We start from the raw sequence: 12,220 nt of genomic DNA on the forward strand, positions 1-12,220 counted from the left end.
GGCGTTTGCCTACAACTCAAAGGCGATGGCCATCCGGTTTAGGCTACTTTAATGGGTACATTATAGCCACGCGCGTTTCTTATTTACCCTTATGTTTCATTCGGTTTTCGCTCACAAAGCCTGTCTGGAATACTAAGCGCAAACTGCGCCTCATGGTTTTAGGCGGTTCACGGTTATTGTAGTTATTGTGCGCAAGACGCAAACACTCGATATTATTCCAGAGCTTGCGTGGAGATCACATATAAGGCTGTAATATTCGACGGCACATGTATAAGTATACTGATGCAATTCGCCCCTTGTCAGTTGATCGACGGCCGATACTCTGTTCGCCGTTACCAGCGTGAGTGTGTTACTGTAATCTGACTTTTCACGTGCTGGCCTCAAGTTCAGCCAAATAAACAGTTTGATCTGAACGCTGCTCTCTTCGGCCATGCCACAACCACGTGAGATCTAGTGAAGGTGATTCCCAGCCCATGTAGCTCAAGCAATGAGCCAAGCCCACGCCGTCAAGAGGACGCCGGCGCCAATGCTAAGCAGCGAGTCAACCGCAGGCTGTCTCGCTGCTCATCGTTAGCGCCGAGAAATGCCGACACTGACTGATTGATATGTGGTGTTTAATGTCCCAAAACCACCATATGATTATGAGAGACGCCGGAGTGGAGGGCTCCGGAAATTTCGACCAGCTGGAGTTCTTCAACGTGCATCGAAATAAGCACATGGGCCTACAGCATTTTCGCCTCTATCGAAAATGTAGCCGCCGCAGCCGTGATGCAATCCCGCGACCTGCGGGTCAGCAGCTGAGTACCTTAGCGACAAGACCACCGCGGCGGGGCGCCGACACCGAGTGCACAGACACTGACCGACTTATGGTTCAGTAGCGTAAGAAACTCCCCGAAAAGAAGATCCCACATATAGAGGTGCTTTCTGCGCTGTGTACGACTTGTCGGCTGAGTGTATATGAAAGATTAAAATTAACTCAGAAGCATGTATATTTCTGAGTTAATTTTATAGCTGTTATAGTACCCTATAGGGTACTATACAGTACGAAAGTGGAGGACAAGAAAGCCAAGGCAGTGACGTAGTTCTTGGGATTTTATCACATATTGAGAACTTAATATTTTTGCGTTCCTTGCGTTTGGCTAGGGGGTAGCAAATAGAAGACTCCTGAAGATGTGAACCTAAAAAAAGGACGAGCTGCTTTCCAACAGTCAGGCATTTAGGCAGTGACCACAGCATCATCGCGGGCATATTGCAACGCATTACGTGTTTAAGCAGAAGGATGGACACACATAAGGTGGTGAGAAAAAGTGAGGCCCCTGTTTCCCAATAAAAAGCTAGATGGGTGGAGAATACGAAGCTACTTGTATAATAACACGGCAAAAAGAAGAGGCCCGATTGAGGTCTGCGGAGAGCAGGGCGATTGTGCCCGAATGCTGCTGTGAATGCCCCGATGATACGTGATATTCATACCTTTCAAAAAAAAAATTCACCTCAAGACCAACGTTGCGGGACAAATATTCAGCTGGTGTTTCTATGATTTCATGTACAGAAAATGAAACAGCACCCGCGCGCACGTAATTTCGGGTCCCGGTAAATACTATTGTTGAAACTTCTCAGAGCACCACTCAGCGGCGGAACTCTTTCACGGACTAAAGCCCCACTTTCCGAGCAATACCCATACTCTAGAGTTCGCAAAAATGTAAAAATTAAACCGGTATTTTGGTCCCGAAAGAAGAGACATCACCCGCATCTCAAACACCGTAACTATGCACAGAACACGTTTCGCTGAGCTAAGCCTGCTTTCCTGCAATGTTCGTGATTTCTCAGGTGCTTTAGGTTTGCTTCACGCAAAACAGGTATGGCACGCTCACGCGCTATTAATCAAAACTAAGCCCCGCCTCCACGCTCTTGTGCGCCTGTGTCGATAAGCTTCGATGCGCGGCCGCACCACTAGCGATGGCGCCCCGCGGAGCGAAGCCACGCGGCGCGGTGTTATTACTAAGAGTGGATGACCCTGTACGCAGACGACGTTGTCGTGTTTTCCTCGAGCTTCGACGCGCATATACGGCGCCTTGAAGCTTTACTTCAAGCTATCAAGGCCTCCGGGCTAACCCTGAAGCCAGAAAAGTGCAGATTCGCGTACGAGAAGCTTTTGTTCCTAGGACACAATATTAGCAAGTCTGGAGTCCGTCTCGACACGAGGAAAACAGCCGCCATCACTAAACTCCCGCCGCCCACCGACAAGAAGGCCGTGCGCCGATTTCTCGTCTATGCGGCTATATTACAGGCGGTTCGTCAAAAACTTGGCCCGCATAGTCGAACCACTCGCAAACCTTAGCAGGACTTCCATCTTAAACGAATATTAGCACGACGAAAACACGGACGGGAAAGAGAAGACAAACTACAGCGCTGACTCGCAATTAAAGTTTATTCCTAAAAGAAGCGGAATATATGACATCTGAAAAAAGCAAAGCAAAGACAAGAAAAGAACCACCTTTTTTCCCGTCTTTGTTTTCGTCGCGCTAATATTCGTTTAGGATTGAAGTGCACCAACTAGCCCAATTGTCCCTTCTGATGCTCAGCAGGACTGACGTGAATTTCAAGCGGGAAACGCCACAGGAGGAAAGAGTTCAGGAACTAAACGACGCCTGCAGACGCCTCCGTTACTCGCGCATTTCGACGAATCCACCGAGACAGAAATACACACCGACGCAAGCAGTGCAGGACTCGGCACCATTCTTGTGCAGCATGCAGCAAACTGACAGACTGGAGTCATAAGTTATGCTAACCGGTCGCTCTCAACGGCAGAGACGAACTGTCCTACAACCGAAAAGGAATGCCTTGTGATATATATAAGGGAAAGAAGTGTATACTTAAGGACTCGTTTTCGCGTGTTTTGATACAATTATTATGAGATGTAATATATCGGGCTACATCAAAGTTCCACCCCTACCTTCAAAGTTGTGAGTGACCACGATGTCTCGAGCCAACTTGAAATAACCATCGGGTCGCCTCACACTGTGGATCCCGAGGCTTCAGGAATTCAACGTAGCCGTCGTTTATTAGTGTCATAAACGTTGAGCATTCTCGACCACGGAGGAAGGAGGGCGCCTTTGAATTAGGAAAAAGACTTTCGGAAACTAAGAACTCGGCAACGGCGCCGTTGCGTCTTCCCAACACCCGCAGCGAAGGGTGAACGTATGCGTTCGTGGAAAGGAACCTCAAGGGGGATCCGTACGCCCCGAAGAGAATTCGACTGCTTTGGCAGTTGAAGTTCAACCAGCGAGAAGCGTGGTCGTCGGTGTCGTGAGTCTCGTGTAGGCAGCGAGCATGGAGTGTACAACGCAACGTATTGAGACGGCAGCAACACCGGGCACACTCGTCGTCCAATAAGCTGGCGATACCTTCAGGAGCATCCGTCAACTCCCCTACGTGTACGAAGAGCTGGTCTGGTCTGCATGGAACTTTTATTGTGGTTTTTTTTTCAACTGTTGTTTCATTATAACCAGTTTTAAATCATTCTAGTTATGTGCGGTGCGTTGCACGTAGAAATTCAAAAGTACGAGAATGAACTTTTGGTGGTATGTTATTTCAATGTCACTGGTTTTCATCATGTCCAGCCATATCGTTATTAGTCCTCATTGCGCTTACTTGTACCTGGACTGTTGTAGTGTTCACTTAGAACAAAGTTTGTTTTGTTATCTGCTCTTTTCATCGCGCGAACTATCTAATTTTTCCTCTTAGTTCATTTTTGTTAATTCCTGCCATTGCCAATGTTGTGAATAAATGCTTGTTCAATTTTTATGAAATCTCCGTGTGTGCTTTATAACTCAGTCAGTCAGACACAAACATCGCTACATGTGCAACCCCGCACGGGTCGACCGGCCTGCAAATAAATTTGAAATATACCACTTAGAGGAATTGCAGGCGTCGCAGACATAAAGTAAAGTGGAAGCCCGCGAGTCTGCCACGAGCCGCCATTTGATTAGCGGGGCCTCACACCAGAAGTGTGTGAAAGTAAGTGCGGAAAAAGCACTCTGACACCAACTGCCCGTCTCGAGCCTCTGTCGAAACACCACCGCTGGACAACCCAAATGACAACTGCTTCTTGAGAGCCATAAGTGCCGACAACTTCGCCGGGCGACAACGAGTTAACCCGGAACTCAAGAGCCTTGTGGGATACCTCAGGAGCCACTGTTCCGAAGATATTCAAGAAAAGACTGGTGCCATTCTTCCTGCGAAACGGAGTTCTCCTAAGACACTTCTCTTACCTTCGAGCCAAACATCTTTGCGTGGTTTCCTAGGCAGTGAGACCAGAAGTCCTCCAGTCCCTACAGGACGACGTGACGGCTGGGCATGCACCTCAGTGTTTTCTGTACGCTCACAAGATTACAGGAAAAGTACTTCTGGTCACAGCTTGCCGCAAATGTCACTCGTTACGTCAGGACATACCGAGACTGTCAACGATGAAAGACGCCGCCGAAAAAACCAGCAGGCTTCCTTCAGCCGATCGAACCACTTCACCGACTGTTCCAGCAAATTGATATAGACCTACTGGAACTGTTTTCCTAGTCGACTTGCGTGAATAAATATATCGTTGTTGCCACTGACAACCTCACCTACTACGGCGAAATAAGGGCCATACCCAGAGGCAGTGCCACCAAGGTAGCGAAGTTCATCATTAAAGACATCGCCCTGCGTCATGAAGCACCAGAGATCTCATTACTGACAGAGGTACGGCTTTCACTGCTGGTATCTCGGCATTCACTGCGATCTTGGTATACAGCTAGAGAAGCCATCGCCAAACGACAGCGTACCACCCACAGACAAACGGCCTCACCGAGCGGCTATACAAAAGAATCGCTGACACGTTGGTCATGTACGTCGATGTCGAACAAAAGACGTGGGACGTCGCTATCCTTCCGTATGACTTTTGCATACAACATGGCGGTGCGGGGACGACGCAGATGTCGCTATATATGCATGTTGGTTTACGGAAAGAACCCGGCCACGGCGCTCGACGCCATGCTACAAAACAGCGCCGACGAAGAAAATCTCGACGTGACTGTCTACCTTTATTGCGCCGAAGAAGTACGACAACTTGCCCGCCTGGCCGTCAAGAATCAACAGATGACCGACAGCCGCAGTTGCAATCTTCGACGTCACCTTGTGGAATAAAGCCCGGCGACCGCACTTAGGTATGACCGCTGATACGTCGACGTGGCCTCACGAGTTAAAACCTTCTGCGACGGTACACTTCAAACCGTACAAGGCAGTTTGACGTCTCGGCCTACTTGACTACGAGGTTGTCCCCGACTGCATCACGAACTCTCAACGGTGCCGTGCATGACCTGAAGTTGTTGATATCGTGCGCCTCAAGCTGTTTCATACGCTATGACGAATCTCAGGACTGTATTATTTGTTGATGTTTCAATGTTATTGCACTTTATTGTTGTTCATGTGTCCCCACCCCCACCCCTCGTGTTCTGATTGAAAGGATCTGTAAAGCACCCAGAGGTAGAAATTTAGTTGTGAGGGGGAAATTGTGCACGAGTGTACGACGAACACGGAGTCATGATAATTTTTAGAAACTGTGCAGTAATAGCGGAGTTAGACGTGTTTGATTATCGAAACCATGACGACTGCACCTTTCGCTCTCTCCTGCACTTCCTTCCGCTGGTATCCTCTCCAACGCCACTTTCCCCTCTACCCGAGCGTCTCTCCCATGCCCCTCCCAATATCGCGCGGCATACGTCATCGCGCTGGGCGCTGCTTGAAACACCCGTCTACTTCTGGTTGTCGTGACTCCGGCCGTCGACACCATCAGTCGCGTTGTAGCTGCGTACTTGTTGGTAAACCATGGCTGCCGTAATCGTGCCGGTATGGACCTTGCGTTGCGCACATGCCTTCAAGGGATCGCCAACGCGATGAATCCGTACGGGGACACGCCGTTTCCCTGCACGTGTCGCATGCACGCTAGCAACACGACGAACAACAAGCAACGCAGATCAACATTTTTAGAACTTCTACAAACGTTAGCGCGGACAGCTGCTTGCAGACTGAGCGGAAGTCGTAGGCTCTTGCTCGACAGGTCACAGCATATTTGGCATATTTGGCTCGGCGCGTTGGAGATGTGGCATGGCGCATCCCGCGGAGGCCTGAAAGGCCCGGAAAGGAGGAGGGATTGTTTCTTGGAATTTGTGGCGCGCCGGGCTCGTAGCGTTGCCACGTGTAGTATCGTTGATCGCGATGGCATTCTGCACATGATGCGCGTTTACTTAAAGACGCTTGAAAAAAAATATCGAAGGTTGTTTAGAGGCCCTTTATAGGGACCCTGTGACACTCTTGAAACAGGCCTATTTAGCGCCGCAACGCATTTAGGCGTGGTTACTGAGATGAATGCAGCAGCAGTTATGAAAATTGGTGCAGTGAAATTAAAGTTATAGGTCCTCAAAGTTCGAAACTCGAGCAGACGACGACGAGAAACGCTCTCTTTCGCACTTCACTCGCCTGCTGACTTCAAAAACCACTTGTAATCACAGCGCGCGTCTCGTGAAAATATGTCGGAAATGTCGCCTCATGGCGGCCTTCCCACAATACCTCACTGCTGCCATTTTTGACGGCGTTGTTAGCATGTTTACTACGAACGACGTGCGTCGGGTAGCAGACGCTCCCACAGTCAAACTGTGTGCACATGAGATACACACATATGCTTTGGGCGGGGTCAATCCTCGGCTTGTTTGCAAGGCATTCTACGGTGACGTCGGGATGCACTGCCGGTGTTGGGGATAAGACTGTGGACGGTTATGAAGGGTCCTTATTTTCTACGCGACCCTAAACAAAGAGCCTCAGGCCCGTTTCAGAATACAAGTGGTGTACTCGAGCAGCCTGTCTCTTTGGATGTCGGAGGTCGACTCCCGTAGCCTGCATGGTCCTCTCCCGCCTCCGATGCGATCAGGTGACCATGCCGTGGCCTCCCAGACCCCAGCCCCCGGAGTTGAAGGTCGAAACACAACGACGCTCGGTTCGAAAGCAAGAGGTGTGTTGACCGACAAATACCTCTCGCTTCGGGTAAGCATTCGGAGGAGGAGCCGTGGTCTGTTCATGATCACTTTAACGACCGTCGCGGCGTCTCCGGCTCGCGGGGTGCGAGGAAACAACCGCTGCAACACCGATATATCTTGGACAGAGTCCGCGAGCCCGCTGTCACGCAACACCGATCGCATTTTGGGGTCGCTGAAAACGCGGCATGCGTTTCCACCTGGCGTAACATAGCCTCGTTCTCGGGCTAAGTGTTGTGCTAGTTGTTCTGAAAATACGTCGTTTAGAACCTCGAATGTTTTCTTTCTGAGAAAGCGTAAAATTTGTTTTTGCTATTTTCAGCATTCAACCATTTATCATAGCTACCACCATATGAATATTGCACGCTATTGGTCGCACCAAGCCAATAAAAAACGAACGTTTGTTGTCGTCACGCCACATGACGCCACTTCCCACAACAAAAATATCCGATCTGTGTTGTCGTAGTCTGAAATCAAGGTAGTTTGCCCCGCGAATCAAAATTATACCGTAGCGTCGATTTCCGCGTTGCTGTTAGTGCAACAATATCGGTGCGTGCTACAGCACCAGAAAAACCGATGAACAATGCATGCTGGAATAGTTTCGCAAGGCCCCTTTAAGATTGCCCACTAGACGCGAACACATGGAGATTATAGACCCTTTTCATAACTAGCTTTCCTGCTATGTCGTTTGCCCTACTGATGGCGACTAGTCACCTTCTGCCAACAGTGTTCAAGCGCAGTCTACTTGAGCCATGACATGAAAAATGTACGTTTAGCTATCTCGACATTAACACACGTAATAGACGAGGCCCGGCGTGTTTAACAAGGATTTGGCCTTCATTTGAAGTAGGACAGGGGCCTCCTTTAGTAGGGCAAATATGCAGTGCTGGAAGCGCACATGCGAATTATGAAAAGGGTGTGGAATATTCTAGTGATTACGTTGGAATATTTGACGGCACATGTATAAATAACAACGGGCTTCGCCGCTTGTCCATTGATCGACGGCCGACGCCATGTTCGTTGCTATCAGTGTCAGTGTGATACTATATTCTCACTTTTCGTTTGTTGGCCACAAGTTCTACCAAATAAGCACTTTGATCTGAACGTCTAGTCTGCTCTTTTCACAACGTCCAGACCCAGTGACCATATCATTGTTCACCTTTCAATGCCCACTGAATAACGTTCTGTCACTAATCAACGATAACTGAATGCTCACATCGGTGAACACTGGCAATTCTTGCAATCATGCCTATATACGTATGGCAAGTAACGCATAGTCTGGCTTCAATCTAGTGGAATGTCACATATAAATTTTCTTGTTGGGTGCCGCGATTTCATTCAACGACACTTTTACGAGACAAATAAGGCTCTCGCATTAAATACAATCGCATTCATGCTTGCCAGAGTGATGTATCCCCCACGTATGTGTAAACATCAACAGTGCAATCGAAAGTCATACCGCCAAGTGGCACAATGTACAATGTCCACCTCGTAACACTTGCCTTCTTAGTGGCTCTACCTGTGACTGCGTCTGGCGCGCGGTGGCTCGTATGCATACGTCCACTCCACTGGGTCCTTCATTATTGGATATTCACCACCCTCTCTTCTATTTAGATATCTTTCACTCCCCCCACCATTTATCTCGTGCACTACTGCTGAGGCGCGCTCCCCTGAAAGAGGCAGCTTCGTGGTGCAAGTTTCTCTTCATTCCCCATTCTAAAACCACTACCCCCGGCCCCATCTCCACAGAGAGAGACAGTAACGACGCTCCCTTTATTTTTTCCAGTGCCACTCTCGATATTAGCCTGTACGTAAATGCACAAAGACCACGTGTGAGCGTTTGAGTAATAAATACAGCAGTGCACGGTCGACGATTTAAATTTTAAATTGCTGTGAGGAAGAAATAAGGCCGCACAGGGGATCATTATGTACTTTTTATTAGGCCAATTCGTGTGTATATTGCATAGGTCTGTTTTGGTGCAAAGTGCATTTCGTGAAAAAGTAATAATGAGGACAAGCCCACAGTAATCCCGAGAAAAGTATGTACGGAGTGCTATTAGTAGTAAATGTGATGTAGATGAGAAAAAAAGAAGTGGACGGAAAGATAACTTCCCGGTGGCAGGGACCGAACGTGCAGCGCGGCCTTCGAATAAAGCTTCTTATGCTCCACCGGCGGCCATCATCGCACCGTTCACTTTACGTGGTATTTATGTGGCGAGTGTAAACCTGGGAGTGTGAGTGCCGCTATATATTTTCATCGTGGCGAGTGTAGACCTTTTTTTTCTACCTTAGGTCATGATCTCATTACGAGCTGGCAGATGAACGAGAGTCCCTCTCATTCTACGTGAAGGCACCAAGCTTGTCAGAACGAGACCCTCTCTACGAAAGAAGGAAATGCGTGGAAATTCAAGAACTTGTTCTCATTATTAGACACAATAACTAGAACTAACATTCAATGATGCCAAGGGAAGTACAGGGGATATTACCGGTAGTATTTGTAATGTGTTAGTTCTCATAATATTGTATCTGACAAAAAATTAGCCGCAAAATTTTCATCTATTTTGTGAAAAAGGTGAGGAACACAAAAGAACGAAGCGTCCAACCCTCGCCGATGTATAGGAAGCGATGCTGGCGTCGCATTTGGCTTATACAACACGCGGCCGACGGATGCTCCACATGTTTCAGATTTGTGAAAGGCATGAAGCTAGCAGCAGCATACTTTAAAAAAAAATGCCCTACAGAAGGCAACAACACACGTAGTGTTCACAATTCATCGAATGTGACGATCACGCGCGCAACCACCGGTCGAACTCGTTACTGTGGCATCGCGAAACACTTGGGCAGCGATTAGGAGAAACCGAAAGCTACGACAAACCAACGCGCCTCGCTTCGAACGTCATTCAAGCCGAGGTTGATTGACATGTGGGGTTTAACGTCCCAAAACCACCCTATGATTATGAGAGACGCCGTAGTGAAGGGCTCCGGAAATTTCGACCACCTGGGGTTCTTTAACGTGCACCCAAATCTGAGCACACGGGCCTGCAACATTTCCGCCTCCATCGGAAATGCAGCCGCCACAGCCGGGTTTCGATCCCACGGCCTGCGGGCCAGCAGCGTTCAAGATGACGTCAGTGCGCAACCTATATAGCTGCTGTGGTGGCAGAACAACATGCCCGAGTAATCAATACCGGCCCGGCACTGACGCAACGTGTGTTAAGGTGACGAAAGCATGACAAAAAAAAAGTGCCAAACGCACCGGCCGACATTTTACGTGTGCTTTACACGCTCACGTTCAGTGCGCGAAAAGAGCGCTCGGATGCAGCGCTGCCAGCAGTGTACGCGCACTGGCTTTTTTTTACGTCTTCTTTCGCGTTTCGACACACTGTGTAATACGTTCTGGCAAGCAAGTTGGCTTATTACTGCTAAACGTGTTTAAACTACGTCAAATTACCAAGACACTAGAAAGAACTCATGCAGAACACTACTGCACTCTTAGTCATTTCGCGCTGTATAAGTACGTTTATTTGTTATGTGAACGCCGAAGAGGATGCACACTGATAGCTATGCATCGTCCATGTCACCAGCAGGCATTTGGCAGCGAAACGTGGTGCCCATGTCAAACCAGCTCCCCTCTTGATGCATTTGCATGTCGGACATGCATGCATCCGTTGCGCTACTGCATTTATCCGTGGCAGAGGAAAGCGACGGCCGAGTGTTGTTTCTAAGCACGTTTCTTCGTCGCCTCGATCGGCGGAGGTGGTCGAGACAGCATACGGCGCACGCTCGTCGCATCAGCGGAGAGCACGAAAAGCTTGCAGGTGGAAAAAGAACGGACGGGAAACTAGAGCACCAACTAAATATGAGCTCACGTGACGGGACTTACACCAACGAGGATTTAAAAAAAAAAATTGCTGAAGTGGAAGCTCCCGCAATGCCTTGCCAGCCGAAGTGAAGCCAGCTTTTGCCACTGCCAAGATGGCGGAAACATGCTCTTTTCTGACAGTGCCCACTTAGAGATCAAGTAGCTTTGATGTTAGTGTAAATTTTACTCGAGTTAAATAATGAAAGATAGTTGTCACCGACGAAATAACACACAGAAATTAGTATGGGTGACTGAATTTTTCAAGAACATTGCCTTCAATTAGAGGCTCACTAAGGAAAACTGGTAACAATAAGATAAACTTGGAGCACTATGTGACCCGAAAACGTTTCCGCGTTACACTCGTTGGTCGTTCGAGTGCGAGGGAAACGCTCCTTTCTTCATCGCTGAACGGTGACACTTTATTATGCCCCTAGTAAGATGGCCGCCGCAGCAGCCTCTTGCCAGAGGCATCACTGCACTGCTAGGCAATGATTTCCACTCCATCAATTTTTAAAATATTCACCTTGGTTCTCACCAGCCGAAGAAGATATATTCTTTTTCTTTATTGTCGGCGATCCTGTTTAAGTCGCTATTAAGGATAAAAAAGAGAGAAGGCGCCGACTATAAGAGTCGGCGGAGTTTCTCGCAAAAAGACGCCGCCGAAGCACTGGTAGCTGACGCATGGCCAGCTGTCAACACATTTATCGGCCACTGACGTCTATCCAAAATACCCGCCACTTTTCGCTAGGACTACCGCAGCGTGACGTTTGGTTTTGCCGCCGCCGAACTCACCCGATAGCAGCCTGTCTATGACGTCGTCTACGTTCAATCGGTCTCCCATCCTTCCGATAACAAGCAGTCGGGAGTCCCGCAGTCGCCGCTCTCCTTGCCGTTGACGACACTCGCAGCTGCACTGACGCGACTGTGTACTGTAGCAACCGAACTCTACCACCACGAACGTGCACTGATGACGTCACAAGCGCGGGCCCTTGGTGCACGCGGCTGTCAATCTCCTGGCAGGTCCCCTGGCACCACTCGATCAAATCCATGATACCATGAATCTATGACACCAATGATATCATTTAATCAAAACCAAGCCTAGCTAAGTCAATCGTTTTGTATAAAAAGAAACTAACCAGAAAATATACCTGTATTGCCACAATTTTGTTAACACCATGAAGAATATTGTTCTTTCTTTTTTCACCGTCTACCTTGAATGTGAAGAAGAAAAATGAGGGCACAAAATCATAAGCTCTTACCTATTTTACCTGATTTCGCCTACGTAACAGCACTCAGA

General features: G+C 48.4%; 1 protein-coding gene across 1 annotated transcript in view; it reads right to left on the minus strand.

Annotated features, from left to right (window-relative positions):
- Nucleotides 1-11,877, minus strand: part of LOC142803437 (serine/threonine-protein phosphatase PP1-gamma catalytic subunit B-like) — a 54,035-nt gene extending 42,158 nt beyond the window's left edge. The window contains exon 1 of the mRNA XM_075888560.1: nucleotides 11,716-11,877. Within this exon, the coding sequence (XP_075744675.1) occupies nucleotides 11,716-11,764 (49 nt within the window). The 5' untranslated portion in view covers nucleotides 11,765-11,877. The remainder of the gene's footprint in view (nucleotides 1-11,715) is intronic.
- Between the last annotated feature and the right edge of the window lie 343 nt (nucleotides 11,878-12,220).

This window comes from Rhipicephalus microplus, chromosome 3 (genome assembly GCF_043290135.1).
Source record: "Rhipicephalus microplus isolate Deutch F79 chromosome 3, USDA_Rmic, whole genome shotgun sequence".
Taxonomy (NCBI): domain Eukaryota; kingdom Metazoa; phylum Arthropoda; class Arachnida; order Ixodida; family Ixodidae; genus Rhipicephalus; species Rhipicephalus microplus.